Source organism: Neoarius graeffei, chromosome 22, assembly GCF_027579695.1.
Source record: "Neoarius graeffei isolate fNeoGra1 chromosome 22, fNeoGra1.pri, whole genome shotgun sequence".
NCBI lineage: Eukaryota > Metazoa > Chordata > Actinopteri > Siluriformes > Ariidae > Neoarius > Neoarius graeffei.
The window spans coordinates 48867681-48887444 of NC_083590.1; the positions used below are offsets into that span (position 1 = coordinate 48867681).

Sequence of the window (19764 nt, forward strand, 5' to 3'; positions counted from 1 at the left end):
GCTTTAACTTTTACTTTCTATCAAACACAGGATCTGTTCCCTTCCCAGTTTCAATTACAGGCTTTATGTCCTCAAGAGTGTTGCCTTCTCAGTTTATAATCGTCTTCTTTCTTCTTCCTGTTTGTCTGTATATAGATTTGTTGTTGTTCATTGTTTGTTCACTTCTTGAACCCATTCCTGGAAGGTTCCTTGAAGTTTGCCATTTTATAAAATGACCTCTTTAGGCTCCTCAGTGGCACACTGGGAGAACATTTTCCAAGGGTTGTTTCCATAAGTCTGTGGGGACAGCTGGTTACAGATATTATAATATTAGTGATAGCAGGATCATAGATTTTCCACATAACTGAATGTAACTATAAAATAAAGAAGTACTGTATAACATTCTCATCTCATTATCTCTAGCCGCTTTATCCTTCTACAGGGTCGCAGGCAAGCTGGAGCCTATCCCAGCTGACTACGGGCGAAAGGCGGGGTACACCCTGGACAAGTCGCCAGGTCATCACAGGGCTGACACATAGACACAGACAACCATTCACACTCACATCTACGGTCAATTTAGAGTCACCAGTTAACCTAACCTGCATGTCTTTGGACTGTGGGGGAAACCAGAGCACCCAGAGGAAACCCTTGCGGACACGGGGAGAACATGCAAACTCCACACAGAAAGGCCCTCGCCGGCCCCGGGGCTCGAACCCAGGACCTTCTTGCTGTGAGGCGACAGCGCTAACCACTACACCACCGTGCCGCCCTGTATAACATTCTTTAATAAATAAATATAAAAGTTGGCAAATTGCTGTGGAATAAGAGGAGTGAAACCCTTCAGATCATCCTATTATTATACAAAAGTAATCTGCCTCGTCTCAGACTGCATCACACGACCCCAACCAGTGTTGTAGTTGAGTCACGACAGTTCTTTAGTACCTGCAGTTTACTGTGACCTGAATGACTGAGAACCTTCACAGACATACTTTCAGACCAAAGTTCATTTATCTCTGGGAATTCATTTGTTCCTCCTTCCTGAACGATGCAGTGTCTGTGTGGTCCTGAGATTTTTTATTTTCATACAACTGTTTTTACAGATGTTCATGGTTCCTTCAGTTGTTTGGAAATTGTTCCTATGAAGGAAACATACTTGTGCAGGGCCAAAATTTGTTTTTTGAGGCCTTGGCTGAGTGGCTTGGATTTTCCCATGCACTTTATCAAGGTCAAAAAGGCACTGGCTCTAAATACAGCCACATGTGCTCTCCCAATTAACTGACAATTTTCCAATCAGAGGAAGTCTCATCTCATCTCATCTCATCTCATTATCTCTAGCTGCTTTATCCTGTTCTACAGGGTTGCAGGCAAGCTGGAGCCTATCCCAGCTGACTACGGGCGAAAGGCGGGGTACACCCTGGACAAGTCGCCAGGTCATCACAGGGCTGACACATAGACACAGACAACCATTCACACTCACATTCACACCTACGGTCAATTTAGAGTCACCAGTTAACCTAACCTGCATGTCTTTGGACTGTGGAGGAAACCGGAGCACCCGGAGGAAACCCACGCAGACACGGGGAGAACATGCAAACTCCCCACAGAAAGGCCCTTGCCGGCCACGGGGCTCGAACCCGGACCTTCTTGCTGTGAGGCGACAGTGCTAACCACTACACCACCGTGCCGCCCTCAGAAGAAGTCATTACATAAATTTCTGGAATCTTCCAGACTGTTTAAAGAGACAGGATGTAAACATTTGACTGGCTGAAATTCTGATTTAGTGAATTAAAGCTATATCGTTTTAAAATGAACTCTGATCATGGAACAAAGACGACACCCTATTTGACTTGCCAAAAGAAATACTGTGTATGGTAACATAAAATATGTGGCGTTGTGAAAAACTCATCTCATCATCTCTAGCCGCTTTATCCTGTTCTACAGGGTCGCAAGCAAGCTGGAGCCTATCCCAGCTGACTACACCACCGTGCTGCCCTTGTGAAAAACTGAGATTGTATATCTTAAGTTTAGTGGGATGTAAACTTTTGACCTAAACTGCACTTAATGCAATAATGTAGTGATTTATTATGAAAAATATCATAGATGCCATAAATTAGAAGTTTTCTTCTGTAAAACTAGAGAAAACGCCTTTTTCACACTTCTCTTCCCTTGTTCTCATTGTTCTCTGCTTTCACCATCTTTCTCTTCCTGTGTGGTTGTTAAAGGACACAAACTGTCATTATCTGTCTTTCCCTCTCTTTCTCTTTCTCTCTCACTTTCTCTATTTCTCAGAAACACATTCTTGGTTCTATGCAGATGTCAGTAGTTCATAAACGGCTGTACAGTCTAATAATTTGGCAATGTGAAAAAATGTATGATTTGAAGTACAGCACAGGTTATTTCCTTCTCTCTCTCACACTCTCTCTCTCGTCACACACACACACACACACACAGTTTCAGTGACGTAAAACCACTTATGAACACTTGCCGAGTTGACAATACCCCAGCATCCTGTCTCTGAAGATGGACTTTGACTACCAAAAAATTAAAGGTCAGTCACTTCTTCTTCTCATTTCTTTAAACAGAAGACAAACCTCTAGTCACAGTACTTATAATTCAGTAGCGTTCCACAAGCATCGTGGACTTTCTGTCATCATTGTGTGTGTTTTGCCACCATTCTCTAAGACGTTTCATTTTCTTGACAGTGACAGCATTACTGTATTGTAAGTCATGTTATACCATTCAGTACTGCAGTACTCATTTTTTCTTCTGTTCAGCATCAACATTAAGTAATTAGCATAACATTAAAGTCTGTTAAGCACTGTAATGCAATGTAATGTAATCATTTACACATCCAGTACTTCATGCATCCAGAATCATTTTGTTAATAACAGGAAATGGTATAATAGTTGATTACATTTTGATAAAAATATGGGGGGTTTTAGTATACTGTATATGTAACATCACTGCGGTTAAAGAAAGGTTCAACATTTCCGCTCTGCAGGCCATTTTGAGATTCAGGTCATGTGTGAATATATATGTCAGTTTAAAAGCAGAGAAAAATCAAGACATCACTCTAAAGAGATGTATGGATGCAGTTTCAAACTAAACAGATGGAAAAGTTTACAGACTGGTGCAAGAGATTATTACTGAATATGGGTTCGAGATAGATTTTAATAATCAATTGAATTTTTTTTTTCTGCCAAAAACTTACAATAATTCCTTAGCTTGCTAAAATCATTTTACAAAGCTGCATGTATGTCTACTTTATCCATGCTACAAACTGTCTATTCAGTGAAATGAAGTGCAATCAGTTCGTCTTTCAGCAATGTACTGTAATTGAATCAACAGTCGACATGAACTGAATTTGAAATTCCATCCGAATTATGTGAAACAAAACAAAAACAAGTTATAGTATATAAAGTGTGTATGGAATGTCTACTAAACACCAACATCCAGAAACTATTATCATTTTATTACCTCCACCAACTTCGTTGGAGGAGGTTATGTTTTCGCCTCTGTTTGTTTGTCTGTTTCCAACGTAACTTAGAAAGTAGTGAACAGATTTTGATGAAATTTTGAGGAAAGGTGAGCCATTAGCCAAGGAACAATTTTGATGCAAATCCAAATATGTGTCTTGGCGGAAGTATGCACTCTACCAAGTGCCCTTCTAGTTTAAATCAGATATATGCTGGCTTATTGCAGTCACGAGACAGGTTGTAGGTGGTTTTGAAATGGTTTGTTGACTCTTTCCAGACTGTCTATATATAGAGTCTTATCAAAATTTCTACCTTCCGTTTCAGAAACTATAATTTTTTTTTAACTCAAAACTGATAGTGCAATACTTTGAAAAGGCATGTGTTAATAAATAATATGTTACTATGAACTATGAGTGCTATAAAAAGGCATGTGCCAATAAAGTTCTGTCACAATACTTACCTTATATCACAGTCATGGAGATTATTATATGTTTCTGTGGGCAGCGTTTCATCAGGCCAGTGAAGGATACTTTGTTTTGCTGTCAAATTAGAACAAAATAAGGAACTTTACAAGACAGCTGCACTGACATTGTCCTTTATTTTGGAAATGCAAACGTCCGGCCCAAACGTTCTGTGTACATAAGAAAACGTCTTACTGAAGGGAACATGGGGACGTGAAATGGCTTTGATCAAAAATATTATGTGGATTTATATTGTGAGAAATAATATAATTGATTATTGGCAGGTGCCTCATTTCAAATCTTACCAAATACTTTAGCTATTTAAATTTATAACTCTAGCACCTTTACTGTATGTTTTCTGGATATAAATTCTTATCATTACTTATAAAGAATGTTAGAAATTATCTGTAGCTCACAAGACTTTTCTAAACCTGTTTATTGTATATACAGTACCATTCAAAAGTTTGGACACACCTTCTAATTAATTTTTTTCTTTATTTTTATTAATTAAAACACATTTCATGTCTTAAAGTAATGATGGATGTTGTTTCTCTTTACTTAGTTGAGCGGTTCTTGACATAATATGGATTACTACAGTTGTCGAATAGCGCTATTTATTATTAAATGTATCTTTATTATTTACTATTTACTGTTTGATCTCAAACGCATTAAGAAAGCAAGAAACTTGTCCACGAATTACTTTTTGACGAGGCACCTGTTAATTGAAAAGCGTTCCAGGTGACGACCTCATGAAGCTGGTTAAGATAATGCCAATAGAGCGTAAAGCATCATCAAGGTAAACGCTAGATATTTTGAAGAATCTAAAATATGAAACATATTTTGTTTTTTCCCACACATTTTATTTACCACATAATTCCATAGATGTTCCATATGTTATTTAATAGTTTTGATGTTTTCAGTGTTGTGCTACAATGTAGAAAAGAGTAAAAATACAGAAAAATCTGTGAATGAGTTGGGGTGTACAAACTTTTGACTGGTACTGTACATAGTGTATTACCAAAGTGCTTTCAAAAGACAATACAAAATGTGACTGATTTTTTTTTTTTTTGAAAAAAGCCAGTTTAAAAATGGCAATTAAATAGCACCCTACTCTACTCATTGTTCAATATTATTGTAATTGAAAAAAAATGCAATTTAATTAAATTTGATTTGAACCATTTGTGAATAGACGAGGAATCTCGTCAGAGGGAAGAGCGAATCAGCTCTCTCCCAGTCCTTCAGTCAAAACCCATGCCTGGGCCATCTACTGCTCCAGAAGCTCCATCCACTATCCGAAAGCCTCCAATCAAACCCAGACGCAGCATCAAATACCATCCCGACACGCAGCCGGGATCAGGACAATCACACAGCCAGGCCGATCAGAAGGAGAATGAGGTAACTGCTACCCAATCATTTGGTACCTGAATTACCTTAATAATCTTAATTTAGAGCAGTTTCAATGGGAGTAAGTATGATGGTTATATTTATTCCCAGTTACTTCCTAGCTGTCATTAGCTCAGCAATGAAACTATTTCAGGTTGCATTTTTACAATCACTGCTGATGATGTGTCATGGATGTGTCGAAAAATGGATTGAAATGCAGTATATCAACCTCAAATGCAGAAATATCTGATTTAAGCATCACTCATATGCTAAATAAAATTACACTTGGTGGTGTAGTGGTTAGCCCTGTTACCTCACAGCAAGAAGGTTCTGGGTTCGAGCCCAGTCGCTGACGGGGGCCTTTCTGTGTGGAGTTTGCATGTTCTCCCTGTGTCTGCATGAGTTTCTTCCAGGTGCTCCGGTTTCCCCCACAGTCCAAAGACATGCAGGTTAGGTTAATTGGTGGCTCTAAATTGACCGTAGGTATGAATGGTTGTTTGTCTCTATATGTCAACCCTGTGATGACCTGGCAACTTGTCCAGGGTGTACCCTGTCTCTCGCCCATAGTCAGTTGGAATAGGCTCCAGCTTGCCCGTGACCCTGCACAGGATAAGCAGTTACAAATGATGGCTGGATGGATGGATGGATGGATGGAAGAAATCTTGCTGCATTTGATATACCTTGGAAGCTACAAAGTGGGGGGGAAACCCATTGATGCCAAGCAAGCATGCTTTGCTAGCAACAAGCTAGCTAGCTAACTGTAATGAGTGATGTATATTTACCCCCTCAGAACAGCAAAATGTATAGTCAGTGTTATACTGTAGATTTAACAATATGTCTGTATGTTGATCGAGAAAAAGGAAATACTAGTATATGCAGTATAACTCATTTAAAGGTGAAAGGTACTATTTTGTTTCCTGTTGATGCTATGAGCAGCCATGATGACTTGACATCACTTGCTGAACTAGTGGTTATGAGTTTCCAAGTAGGAATTCCTACTAGGTTGAGGGAGCATTTTTTTTTTCTCGCCAGTTAGAAGACAGAAAATTACAAGTTGGGGCCTTTGGTCAAATGCAGCATTATCCCAAGTCTTGATGATAGCTGACCATTAATGGTGCTGTTGTGTTTGTTTCTACAGAAGTCCAAAATGTTCTCCAATAAGACATCTGTTAACAGCAAATAATCTGAAGTAGATATATCAAAAACAAAACCTTATATTCATGTCAATTTATCTTTGAAAGGCAGATTTGAAAGACGAAGCATTGCCAGTCCACTGACACCAGCCACCCCTTGTTAAAATGAATATATTTACGATTTCTCAGGTAGAGAAGATCTAGCTAAGGTCAAGTCATCTGTCTTTGATTTCACACATGATAAGGGAAATTAGTTTGTTGTTCTTTCAATACAGAACTCTGCATAAGTATTGACCCCCTTTGCCTTTTCCATTTCCAGTAGAATTGAAATGGATTTAATTGGAATTTTAGATCACGAATCTGTGCAAAATAGTCCATCATGTCAAAGCAGAGAAAAGGGTACATAAAAAAAAACATTTTGACAAACAAACACCTGAAGTGATTCATACCCAGCACAATCTCCATCCATCCATTATACATAACCGCTTATCCTGTGCAGGGTCACAGGCAAGCTAGAGCCTATCCCAGCTGACTATGAGTGAGAGGCGGAGTACACCCTGGACAAGTTGCCAGGTCATCACAGGGCTGACACATAGAGACAAACAACCATTCACACTCACATTCACACCTACGGTCAATTTAGAGCCACCAATTAGCCTAACCTGCATGTCTTTGGACTGTGGGGAAACCTATGCAGACACGGGGAGAACATGCAAACTCCACACAGAAAGGCCCCTGTCGGCCACTGGGCTCAAACCCAGAACCATCTTGCTGTGAGGCGATAGTGCTAACCACTACACCACCACACCGCCCCCAGCACAATCTGTCATACCAATCTGTGATAGTTGGCAACCTGCCCAGGGTGTACCCCGCCTCTCGCCTGAAGTCAGCTGGGATTGGCTCTAGCTTCTCCGGCAACCTTGACAGATAAGCGGCATAGATAATGGACGGACGGATGAGTGGATTCACATCCCTTCCCCCGACCAAGTGAAGACTTTGTAGAAACACATTTGGCCAAGTATATACCTGTGAATACTTCACTGTATGTTTTTGCCCTTTTGTCTATTTTTCTTAGAAGTCAACAAATCAAACAATTGTGAATGGTAATTCGCAAGTCTAGCTGCGCTCTCTTTCTACTGGACTGAGGTCTGGGCTTTGACATCACGGGCCTGACTTCTGTTGCAGTCAAATTATATAACAAAATGCTCTTCAGTCAAATCCGTGAACCACGCAATAATATACTTAGAGTCAAGCAAGCAGGGTCCGACAATCTAGAGGTTGGTCAGAGCACATACGGTACATATTCTGAGGAGGATCATAGAGGGTGCAGCAGACAAAAATCTTCCTCTTATCATGACATTCGTGGACTTCAAAAAGCTTTCGATAGTGTGGACAGAAATATAATGCTCATGATTTTTCAAGCCTATGCTGTACTCATCAGTCTACTGATGCTCTGTATAGGGACTCTAAAAGCTTCGTCATGGTTAATGGTGGGGTGGCACGGTGGTGTAGTGGTTAGCGCTGTTGCCTCACAGCAAGAAGGTCTGGGTTCGAGCCCCGTGGCCGGCGAGGGCCTTTCTGTGCGGAGTTTGCATGTTCTCCCCGTGTCCGCGTGGGTTTCCTCCGGGTGCTCCAGTTTCCCCCACAGTCCAAAGACATGCAGGTTAGGTTAACTGGTGACTCTAAATTGACCGTAGGTGTGAATGAGAGTGTGAATGGTTGTCTGTGTCTATGTGTCAGCCCTGTGATGACCTGGCGACTTGTCCAGAGTGTACCCCACTTTTCACCCGTAGTCAGCTGGGATAGGCTCCAGCTTGCCTGCGACCCTGTAGAAGGATAAAGCGGCTAGAGATAATGAGATGAGATGAGATGGTTAATGGTGAGATGTCTTCGGAGTTTAGTGTAACTACTGAAGTTCTACAAGGGGACACTTTGGCATCCTTCCTGTTTGTTGTGGCCCTTGACTTTATTCTTAAGTAGAGCAAAGCAAAAGCTCATGGCTTCACCTTCATGTCTAGAAGATCCAAGTGGAAATTACAAGTGAAGCTTGGTGACATGGAATATGCAGATGACATCATCTTGCTAGAAAATAACATCCAGGATGCACAAGAGCAACTAGATTTGCTAGCTATTTCAGCAAAGCAGGTTGGCCTAGTCAACAGTACAAATAAAACTGAGATATTTAGCAAAAAAAATCCATTGTAAGCCAAAACTCCAAGTCAATGGTGTGGAATAAGTGGGGTGTGTGTGTGTGTGTCTCAGGAACGGAAGCGAATCGCTCCATCTCAGGTGCTAAACCCTACAGGGCCCCTGGATGCTCAAACTCCATCTCTGCAGGCTCATAATCTGCTGTGGTTTCAGAGAACGCAGCTGCCTCGGCTGTCAAAACCCATGCCCTGCTGGCTCCATGGCTTTGCCACACGAAGGTTCTCTCTCTCTCTCTAACACACACACTCTTTCAAAGCATGAATGCCACAGCTACTACAGGTGCAGGCATCCAACCACATTTAGCACCTTATGTCAGATGTCCTATTTTAAACTACTGCATAGATGCTCTTTTTATTTCTTTGTCTTTCTCAGGGAAGCAGAGCAGCTACTGCAGGATAAGCAGCAGGGCTGTTTCCTGTTGAGGCTCAGTGAGTCGAAGGTTGGCTTTGTGCTCTCTTATAGGTATGCACCCATATGAAAGCATATCCTTTGCAGCTACATATGTGCACACAATTACGCACATTCAAATGTTATTCAATTCCAGAGGTGCAGATAAGTGCCGTCACTTCATCATAGAGGAAGAACGCGATGCATCTGGGATGAAAGGTCAATACATCATAGCTGGCGAGAACAGCAGGCACTGCAGTCTTGAGGAACTGATAAACTACTATACCCACAATCCAGTGGGGCCTTTTAACGAAACACTCACTGTGCCTTGTGTGCAGGTATGATTCTGTCCACACATGCTAATACACAGACATCCTCTCTATCTTCCATTTACAATTATTTAACCTTTATACCTCACACTGAATTTCTCAACAGTTCTTTCTTCTTTTTGCCTGAAAGTGGATTATGATGAATGATGCTACTGTCTTTATGTGCCTGATGTGGCTTAATAATCACTAATGGATATGAAAAATATATAATTTTTTTTGGAATGATAAAAAACCTTAAATCACAGTGATCTGAGAATGACTAGATAAAACATAGCCGCAAGCAGCGATCAGTGGGGTCCAAGCACCCTTCACAAATAGTGCCCCAGGTGCCAGGTCTTGCCAAGTAACAGAACAAAGAACAGATGTTATCTCAGTGCTGAAACTGGTGCCAGATTACGACTCTGGACTATGCTACCCATCAGCCCCTGCTCATCATGGGAGTCGGGCACAAGCCCTACTGAGCACCTATACCTGTGCCTTATTGTGTCTTGTTAGTCACACTATTGAAGTTTTGGGTTTTGTGCACTTCTTTGTCAAGCCTTTGTTGTATTCATGCCTCATAGTGTTTTGTTTTGCTCATGGTAATCATCTTGCTTGTTATTTTTTGCTTATTAAAAAGAGATTCTGCATTTGCTTCTACCTACCTTTCCTGACACCAGTCTTATCCAGAACAGGCCAGTATGGTTTCAGGTTTTCATTCCAGCTAAACAGAAGCCACACCTGATAGCCTGTTGAAAGCCAAGATCAACTAATGGCCCTTTTCCACTACCCTTTTTCAGCTCACTTCAGCTCGCTTCAGCTCACTTCAGCCCGACACGGCTCGCGTTTCGACTACCAAAAACCAGCACGACTCAGCTCGTTTCAGCCCTGCTTAGCCCCTAAAACTCGCACCGTTTTGGAGTGGGGCTGAAGCGAGCCAAACCGTGCCGACTGAGGTTGGGGGCGTGAGCAGACACTCCCCTGTGCACTGATTGGTGAGGAGGCGTGTCCTCACATGCCCACACACGCCCCGCGAGCGCGCTGGGATCTGTAAACACCGCAAACCCGGAAGAAGAATAATTATGAATTACGAGAATTTCTGAAGCCTTATGCGCCTCGCCTCATCTATACGCTCTTGCCAGTATCTGTTGGCGTTGTCGGTGACAACAAGCCACAGCACCAAGACCAGCAACACTAACGACTCCATGTCCTCCATGTTTATTGTTTACTATTCGGGTCGTGAGACTACCACTGAAAAGATCACTGAATCAGTGACATACAGAGCATCGTGCACGAGTTCGCGGAGCGCAAGGCTCGCCGTATGCCCTTCAAATAATGCGCGCAGTAGGCTATTGATGTTTTATTATGAGCCATGTACAGTATGTCGCCTAATGTTTTTTTTTGTTTCTGAGTTACATGTTCGTTTGAAGGACTTAATGTACAAACTAACATAGTTGCACCCCGGAGTGTTGAAATTGGTAAACACAGTGCATTCAGTGAGGTTTGCACCGCCCTCCTTTTATTTCTGACTCTTCCTGTCAGCGTTGCAACCTCTGAGCGCTCATTCGTATGCCCTTCAAATAATATGCGCAGTATAGGCTATTGATGTTTTATTATGAGCCATGTACAGTATCCTAATGTTTTTTGTTTCTGAGTTACATGTTCGTTTGAAGGACTTGATGTACTAAATAACATAGTTGCACCCCGTAGTGTTGAAATTGGTAAACACCGCAGTTGCGGACATTTTGTAGCCTAAAATGATGTTATGATAAGCTTTAATAAAATGCCCGGTCATTTGCCCCGCCCCCGGCCCGGCTCTGACTTGTTCCGCCACTGTCACTGATGTCACTGTTTGCGCTGCTTAACGGCATCACATGACGTCCACCCACTTTCGCTAACTCCACCCAATGTGTCCACCCACTTCCAGCCAGCACGGTTCAGCGCGGTTGTAGTCGAAATGCAACTCCAACAGCCCCGCTCAGCTCGACTCAGCTCGACTCGGCACGGCACGGCTCAGCCGCGTTTGTAGTGGAAAAGCGGCATAAGTAAACAGGCGGAATCAGATTTGGCTCTTGCTTGATTGTAACAAAAACCTGAAAACCACACTGGCCCTTTGCAGATTAGATTATAAACCATTGCCACAGATGAGCATACTTTTCAAGTTTTACGACGATAGCACAATGCTAACTTTTTGCTTGTTGTAGTTCCAATTTTGACCACTAGGTGCAATAAGAACTCTCTGGATGTTAAGTGGGACAATGCTCATGCTGCCCAACAGTAGTGCAAAAGTGAGCAAATCAGTAGGTTTGTGTGTGTCAAATAGCAACATAGATAAAATGGTTGGTTACTAAATAGAGGTCATTTAAAATGTGTGGAATTGTCAAGGAGTATGACGATTAAGAAATCTAAAACAGCCAATATGAACTATAAATGTGACAACTAAAAAAAGGTTCTCTGCCCACTTGCATCAATGGAGAAGCCACCACTGTTCAAATGTAGCCTTTTCCTAAAAAAAAGTGTATTTAAAACAAAACAAAAAAACCCCACCCTTGCTTGGGTCATCTGAAGAAAGTAAGCAATTACAAATACAGATGTGCCAATATCTACAGTTTGTTGGTCACTTTTTGGTGACATGATCTTGATCTAACATGATCTAACATGACCTGGTGAAAAAGTCCAGTCAAGAAATGGCCTTCAGGCAAATCTGTTTAGCTATGTGCGAGAGGGATCCTTTTTGATGTTGCAGGTGTTCATTATACATCATTTAGTGTAGAGGTCCACAGTGAAAGGCAAACATGACCCAGTAATGGACTGACCAGTCTTCACCACCCGATGCAGTGCTTTTCTGTTGGAGATGGAGAAATTTTCTTACCAGACAGTGATCCTACAGGTCAGGATGCTCTCTAAGACCCACCTGTAGGAGCAGGCAAGGATGGTCATGTGCATGCCAGTCCTCATCCCTTTTCTTAGGAAGTAGAGGTTTTGTTGTGCCTTCTTCATTCATGACCAGGTGTTGATGGACCATGAAAAGACCATTTCTGTCCGTTTCTACTGCCACACCACCATTGTGTAGAGGAGTGTGAGATACTTGAGTCCTTCTGAAATTGTCCTTGCACCAGACCTCAAGCTCTCTCATTTCCTGTCTGTAAGTCATCTCATCGTTGCTGGTGATGAGCCTCTCAACAGTGGTGTTGTCAGCAAACTTAATGATGTGGCTTGGTGACATGATCTTGAGTGAGCAGAGTGTACAGAGGACACAGCATCTAGGGTTTTTTAGTGTTCAGCCAGTTCACCAAATGAGAAAAGATGCCGGATGTGAAAGACACATTTGCTTCTGTTAGCAGTTATTTTTGGCATTATTAAAGTGAACTTTGATCTGCTAATTAACCAACCAAGAAGACAGGGCTACAGTCTCTTTGGTCAGTTAAAAAAAAAATTTCAGGCACTGCTTATTGTTAAGTAGCAATCACACTGGACTATTACTTTGCTGTATTCTTACTGTTATTTGTTGCACATCTGGGAAAAATAAATAAATTACCACGGTGGTGCAGCAGGTGGGCGGCGCAGTGGTGCAGTGCTTAACACTGTCCCCTCACAGCAAGAAGCTTCTAGGTTTGAACCTTGCATCCAACTGGGGCCTTTCTGTATGGAGTTTGCATGTTCTCCCTGTGCGGGTTTCCTCCCACAGTCTAAAGACATGTGGATTGGGTCAACTGGCTACTCTAAATTGTCCATAAGTGTGAATGTGAATGAATGTTCATCTCTGTGTTAGCCCTGCGATAAACTGGCAACCTGGTAGGATGTACCCTGCCTCTTGCACAGTGTCAACTAGGATTAGCTCCAGCGTCCCCCATGACCCTGAAGGATAAGTGGTATAGATAATGAATGGAGCTCCAGGGTCCAAGATTCAGTCCAGAATTAGGTTATCGTTAATGAAGACTCTCATGTTATTCCAATGTCCGTGTTGGTTTCTTCTGGGTTCTCTGGTTTCCTCCAATTTCCAAAATATGACAGTACATGGACTGGCTGTGATATGAAAAAGCGTGTGCTGCAAGAGACTGGCATCAAATCCAGGGTGCATTGCTACATCACACCTAGTGTTCTCGCCCTAGGTTCTGGACCCACCACAACCCTGACAATAAGCATTTCCTAAGTGTGAGTGTCCACAGATATATGCTAGGATTTTTGTGGTCAAATTTTTTTCCCCCTCTGCCTTCAACAATTTCCTTGCAAATTTGGCACTTCTAAAAATGTCACATCTACAGTGCACTTGAATTGATCACTGTGATCCTACTGAGGTTCTGCCCGGCTAGTAATCTTTTGCAGGAGAGTGAGACATGCATACTCTATAGTGCCCTGTCTGGGTATGACTTTAAACTGCAACCAGTGGTGAGTTTCAGGTTGGGGAGGACTTGATTATTGGGGAACGTGGCATTACCCCTTAATCACCATTGCTCCCAGGTCTGCTCTGACCCGGAGTGGTAGCACCTGCCTGGGTTCCAGCTATGGGTTAAATAGTACATCACCAATAAGGCGCTGGCAGCAGGGCACTTTTCGGTGTAATGTGGCAGATGAACCCAACAGGGTCAATGGTACACCACCAGATGGCATGCGGAAGAGCCACTCAAATGGCCAATAGATGGCATCATTCAGCAAGGCAGTTGTCACTGCAGGGCAACTTCCATACTTGTCAGGTCTGTGGCACTTTTGTGCACCACTTGGCATCAAGTCTGGAGAGACAACACGACGGGGGCACAACATCGCTTGTCTGTGCAAGGCGCTTCGTTCAAAGAGCAGATAGGCTCATTCATGCACCACTGTGGATGACTCTGTCGCTCTGGTGTGGGCCTCATGGCCCATCTGCGCATCCTAATGAAGCAGTCATCATCGCTAGCAATGGACAGCCGACATGACATAGTGCCCTGTCTATTTATAATATTTGTACAATTAGCATTTGTCCTTTACATAGATCTCTTGTGTCATATTTTCTGATTAGGTATTTCATCCCAAAGCTACTGATACTATACGTCTATAATAATAATAAAACAATTTATTTGATGCAAAGTAAAATATACTCAGCTTAACTTCCTGTACTACCTCTTCTAGCCTAATGACCTCTGCCAGGATAAAGCAAAGCTCGAAGTGAGAAACAACACAGAAAGAGAGGAAGAAACGGTAGCCACTCCACCAGCTAGCAGAGAATACCCTCCCACAGGCTCCACAGGACAGGATGTCCATGTTGTCCCAGAGTCAGCACAGTACGCTGTGGTCAGGAAAGCTCTGAGGAAGACTCACTCAATATCAGAATCCATGACTGCTTCTGACATGCAGCCACTTGTCCAAGAAGATACAGAAACGAAAATCGAGGTATCACTTTACAATACACAAAAATCTATCTATCTATCTATCTATCTATCATGAGCAAACATTCTGATGTGAATGCCAAAAGCAAAACCTTATATTGATTTTATTTTTGGAAGAATCATTTGTATCAGCTGCCACTGACTACACAGAATTATTACAAAATTTAAGATATCATCACACAAATTCCTTCTACATGCTGGGTTGGGTAGTCAGAATGCAAAACCTATTTCTTCTTTTCAGAATGACACACCAGAGCCTGTGTTTGGCAGTGCAGACATGTGTGCAGGAGGAGATGTGGCCCACCCTGTGGACGCCCCCTACGCACGTGTCAACAAACCCCAGCGGCCAGCACAGCCTTCCTCCATTGATGACCCTGATGCCAGCGTATGGGGGGCATCGGCAGCCACTGATTCCCAGACGTTCCCCAACGCTGAAGCCGTAGCAGAACAGAAATACTGGGAACTGGAGCCTGTGCATACTTATGAAGAGGCTCTGCACATACGTGCTCGTGATGATCAGATTGATTTCTATGCAGTTGGAAGGCATGGAGAAAATGCAAGGGATGCAGGTGAGGAGGAGGAGGGAGATGGATGAGAATTACGAGTTATAATGATAATAGTGGCTTTTACAATGGGCTGGCCTATCCATTTGATTATGTATAGGATTAAACCAAAGAATTTCTAAAGGGGGGAAAAAACCCTGGTCAATTTCAAATTATTTGGTGGTCCAGTCATGACTGTATGGCCTAAAACACCACACATCACCCCTTCCAAATGGGGTAGCTAGTTTAGAAACTAGCTAACCATGTTCAAGGTTGTCGATAGAGGTGTGATGATTAATCGATCCCCGATCTATCAATCCATTTCAATCCGTGATTCAAAAAGCGATTAAAATTTAATGAATCATGATTCATTACCCCGCTTCTCGCCCATAGTCAGCTGGGATAGGCTCCAGCTTGCCTGCGACCCTGTAGGACAGGAGAAGCGGCTACAGATAATGGATGAATCATTATTCACTGACAATTCACTAACAATACCTAATTTCATCCCGATAACCCTAGATGCATTACAAATTGCGACAAACAGCATAATTCTGATATCAAAAATCGATTCAGTATCCAGAGCTGTACGTGGGCGCAGCCATGCTTGTGGTTGTTATAGCAATCTCACAAGCTGCTTTGTGAACAACATGGCGGACGACTCAGAATCCTTCAAGCCATTGGCTTTTAAAAGCCCAGTTTGGCAGCATTTCTTACAATCTCAGTACCTTATGTATTCTCTTGAAATGTTGCATCTCAAGAGGCGGTGTTCACTTTAACACATGATTGTATTTTTGTGTTTTAAAAGATTGAGACAAAAGTCATGAAGGTTTTTTTTTTTTTTTTTTTATTTCTTAGTGTTTTGCGGTTTGAAAAATCATGCCAAAAATGACTGAACTGTGATGCATTCAGAGTTACATACAAAGTCAGTGGAGTGACTGGAGTCTGAATAAAGACTACAAAGGCAACACGACTTTTTTTTTTATTGCTCTACATTTCTAGGCTGACAGTTAACAGAATATTGACAATGATTTGCATCAGTTATAAAATAGACAAAAAATGTGAATCGTGATTCAAATCAAATCAGGTGGTCAAAATTATGATTCGAATCGAATCGTGAAAAAAACGAATCGTTACACCTTGAGTAGTCGAGTACCATTAACTAGTGAAGCTATGGCTACGTGTGCAAGTGCATTAAATAAACTGCAATTATTTTATATGTACTGTTACAGTTTCAAAGCTTGATGTATAAATAAGGAGAATCACACAATGATGTGTTGCTTTAGGAAATTCTTCAACCAGTGATCAGCCCAAAGTCTTGTAACAGCACCACAACAAATTTACCAGCAATTGCATTTTTTTAACATATTAAATGAACGAGACATGTTTTATACGTTTATAGTTACATTTCATGTTGTGGAATATCCTGAAGACTAGTTCCTTTACACTACTTAGTTTAGATCATTCTCTCAGTCCTCCATCCTGAACAATTTCCCATGATATACAGTACAAGTCCCTGTGAACAAGCTGTTATGATAGAAAAACAACAACAACATATTAGAAGGACTGTATTAAAGCTGTACTACCTTCCAGATTTTTCAAGTTTAGGTCATAAAAAGAATTTTCCCCAACACCCAATTATTTTTGTTTAGTGGCCTGAAAGCCACTGAATTCGAATCACAGACTTCCAATTTTATTAGGTTTTTAAAAATAGAACAATTAATGAATTTAGGGCCACATGACCCAAAATTCTCCGCTATTTTTTCCTGCTTCACCATGACGCAATACAAAATACTATGTCATGCATCACGTGGTGGGTTTTTTCCCCCATTCTCGCAAGGCATTGTGGGATACAAACTTGAAACAGGAGTGAAAAATGGAGGACGTGAGTGTGCGAATGAAACGTGAAAGACTCACTACAGTAACGGAAAGCGAGACAATGTTATGTTGCAAAAGAAACGCAGGACCAAACTAATAAATATCTGCGCTCAGCGAGCACCTCGGTGTGGTCAACTATTCATTTAGCGACAGAATGATGGAACCGTCAATGCGCGGTCAAAGTAAACCTGCACATGTGCACACGGCCTTCCTCTGTCTGCTTGACTGCACGAAGCGAGCGATTTCATGCACGTTATTTGCTCAGGAATCCCCTCAAATTAAATAACTTCCCAGCCACAGAACAGTCTGGGTTTTGTTTTGTTAGATATTACAGAAATATACATCACAATGACCACATTTCAGAGGGAACTAAATTTCACTGATTTTATGAAACTGAAAGGCCGTCTACTTTTAATATAAACCTGAAACATAATCAGCACCTTCAGTGCTGTGGTATAACTCAAGTTAAGCTGGGCGAGTTCTCATCATAAAGGGTTCTTTAACTACTGTTTATTACTAAAGAGTTGGTGTAGGGCGGCACGGTGGTTAGCACTGTTACCTCACAGCAAGAAGGTCCGGGTTCGAGCCCCGTGGCCGGCGAGGGCCTTTCTGTGCGGAGTTTGCATGTTCTCCCCGTGTCCGCGTGGGTTTCCTCCGGGTGCTCCGGTTTCCCCCACAGTCCAAAGACATGCAGGTTAGGTTAACTGGTGACTCTAAATTGAGCGTAGGTGTGAATGAGTGTGTGAATGGTTGTCTGTGTCTATGTGTCAGCCCTGTGATGACCTGGCGACTTGTCCAGGGTGTACCCCGCCTTTCACCTGTAGTCAGCTGGGATAGGCTCCAGCTTGCCTGCGACCCTGTAAAACAGGATAAAGCGGCTAGAGATAATGAGATGAGATGGTGTAATTAACCTTAAGTTATAATTGCATGCCCAGGTGGATTGGTTAAAATCCTTAACTAAAATTCAAGATTGTGTCAACTCATGTGAGTACTAGATGACTTCATTTTGGACAGCTCATCTGTTTGTGATGTGTCCAGCAGATTTCCCAGCCAATCATGTCTACTCAGAGGTCAACATTAAAGGGCAGAGCAGAGATGACCCCATATCGGCTTCTCCGACACGCCGGGCCGGCACAACACTTACCTCTATCCCGTCCTCCACAAGACCTGTTCCGAGACTGCCACCAAGGTTTGCCCCTAGACCTGCCCATGCTCCAGTACGACCCGAGAGCAGTACTCAGGTATGACTCCACCTAGTCATCTCACACAAACAATAATACTCAGACCCAGTGGTTTAAACCGAGTCCAGAAAACAGACCAACGCCATCACTGAACTATTTTTCCACAGAATATCAGTGTTCCATCAATGAAGAATCCACCCCTCCAATCCACGCAGCCGCTGGCACAAAACTCCGAGTTCTCCATATATGAACAGATTCCAGAAAGGCCAAAGAAATCCAGACCTCCACTGCCACCACCTCCGAACTCCAAACGCTGACTCCAGGTCACCACCAGCTGACATCTAACCCTTTCTACTAGCAAATACACCCGTTTTACACTGGATAAGACAGCTACTCACAGAAAGCGATAAATACCGATACCAAAAGCCTACAGGAATCATTCCATGTGATGCATATGGTACTGTACATTGCAAAGCTTACCTTATCCTGCACAGGTGCCACTTCAGCATTCTTTTATATTTTATTATTTTTTGATAGTTGACAAAGGTTGGATAGCATGTTTGGTGGCACAAAATATTCAGTATGAACTTTAATCTCTTGGACTGACAGCATGCCGAGTCTGATTCACCACTGTCTCTGACACAGACCTGTGTATAAAGAGGATTTATACTGTATCTACTATACAATGGAATTAATCAGTTGGAACATTAAAGGTGGGGTATGAGATTTTTTTCAGGAGTATTTTTTACCATATTGCTTGAAAAGCTCCTCACACCCATGTTGCAAGCAGTACAATAGGTTTGACCCCAAAACGAAATATTTTAATCCAGTCTACAGTGTAAAATAAAGGAAAAACGCTATCCAATCATATCGAGGTACCACCTCAAAATGATTGGATACTGACACATCAATCAGACTGAAGCCCGCGAGCAGCCCGTCCCTTCTGTGTGTGTGTGTGTGAGAGAGAGAGTGAGAGAGAGAGCGAGCAGCCCCTCCCCTAACCCGCGCGCTGCGAGCAGAGTGTCACACAGAAAGCACAGGATTTTCTCAGTGCGCTCCCTCCAAACAACGGGGATTTACACGAAAACGGAAGGAGATATTCACAAAATTCTTTCACAGTGAGTGCCACAAGGCTCTCCTGAACACACCGATGTAATTTTTTTTGTCTGTAGTGTAAAAAATGAGGTCACTACAGCGAGTTAAAAACGAGTGACTTTTCTGATTTTACAGTCACAGCAAAGGGGTGGAGACGCAGGGGGTGGGAGCATGGCGAGAGCGGGCATGTTTCTTTTCAAAATATGGCTTGCGGGAACCGTTATTCCAAAATCTCGTACCCCACCTTTAATTTAATAAACATTTTAAATAAAAATGAGTTGTTAGGGGTATTAAATTTTCAACTAGTCCATCTCAAAAAAAAAAAAAACTTTGACTCTTCTAATCAACTACGTATGGGGCGGCACGGTGGTGT

General features: G+C 42.3%; 1 protein-coding gene across 2 annotated transcripts; it reads left to right on the top strand.

Annotated features, from left to right (window-relative positions):
• The first annotated feature begins 2353 nt into the window (after nt 1–2353).
• si:ch73-109i22.2 (uncharacterized) lies at nt 2354–19027 on the top strand. Of its 2 annotated transcripts, none has more exons than XM_060904907.1 (9): nt 2354–2527; nt 5106–5311; nt 8695–8858; nt 9013–9102; nt 9185–9365; nt 14442–14702; nt 14940–15267; nt 18154–18356; nt 18464–19027. In XM_060904907.1, the coding sequence occupies exons 1-9, from the start codon at nt 2500–2502 to the stop codon at nt 18611–18613; spliced, it is 1611 nt and encodes a 536-aa protein (XP_060760890.1). In that variant the 5' UTR covers nt 2354–2499; the 3' UTR covers nt 18614–19027. The 2 variants fall into 2 exon arrangements, with proteins under 2 accessions (XP_060760890.1, XP_060760891.1); XM_060904908.1 differs by having other exon boundaries at nt 2357–2527; nt 18157–18356.
• Nucleotides 19028–19764: the final 737 nt, after the last annotated feature.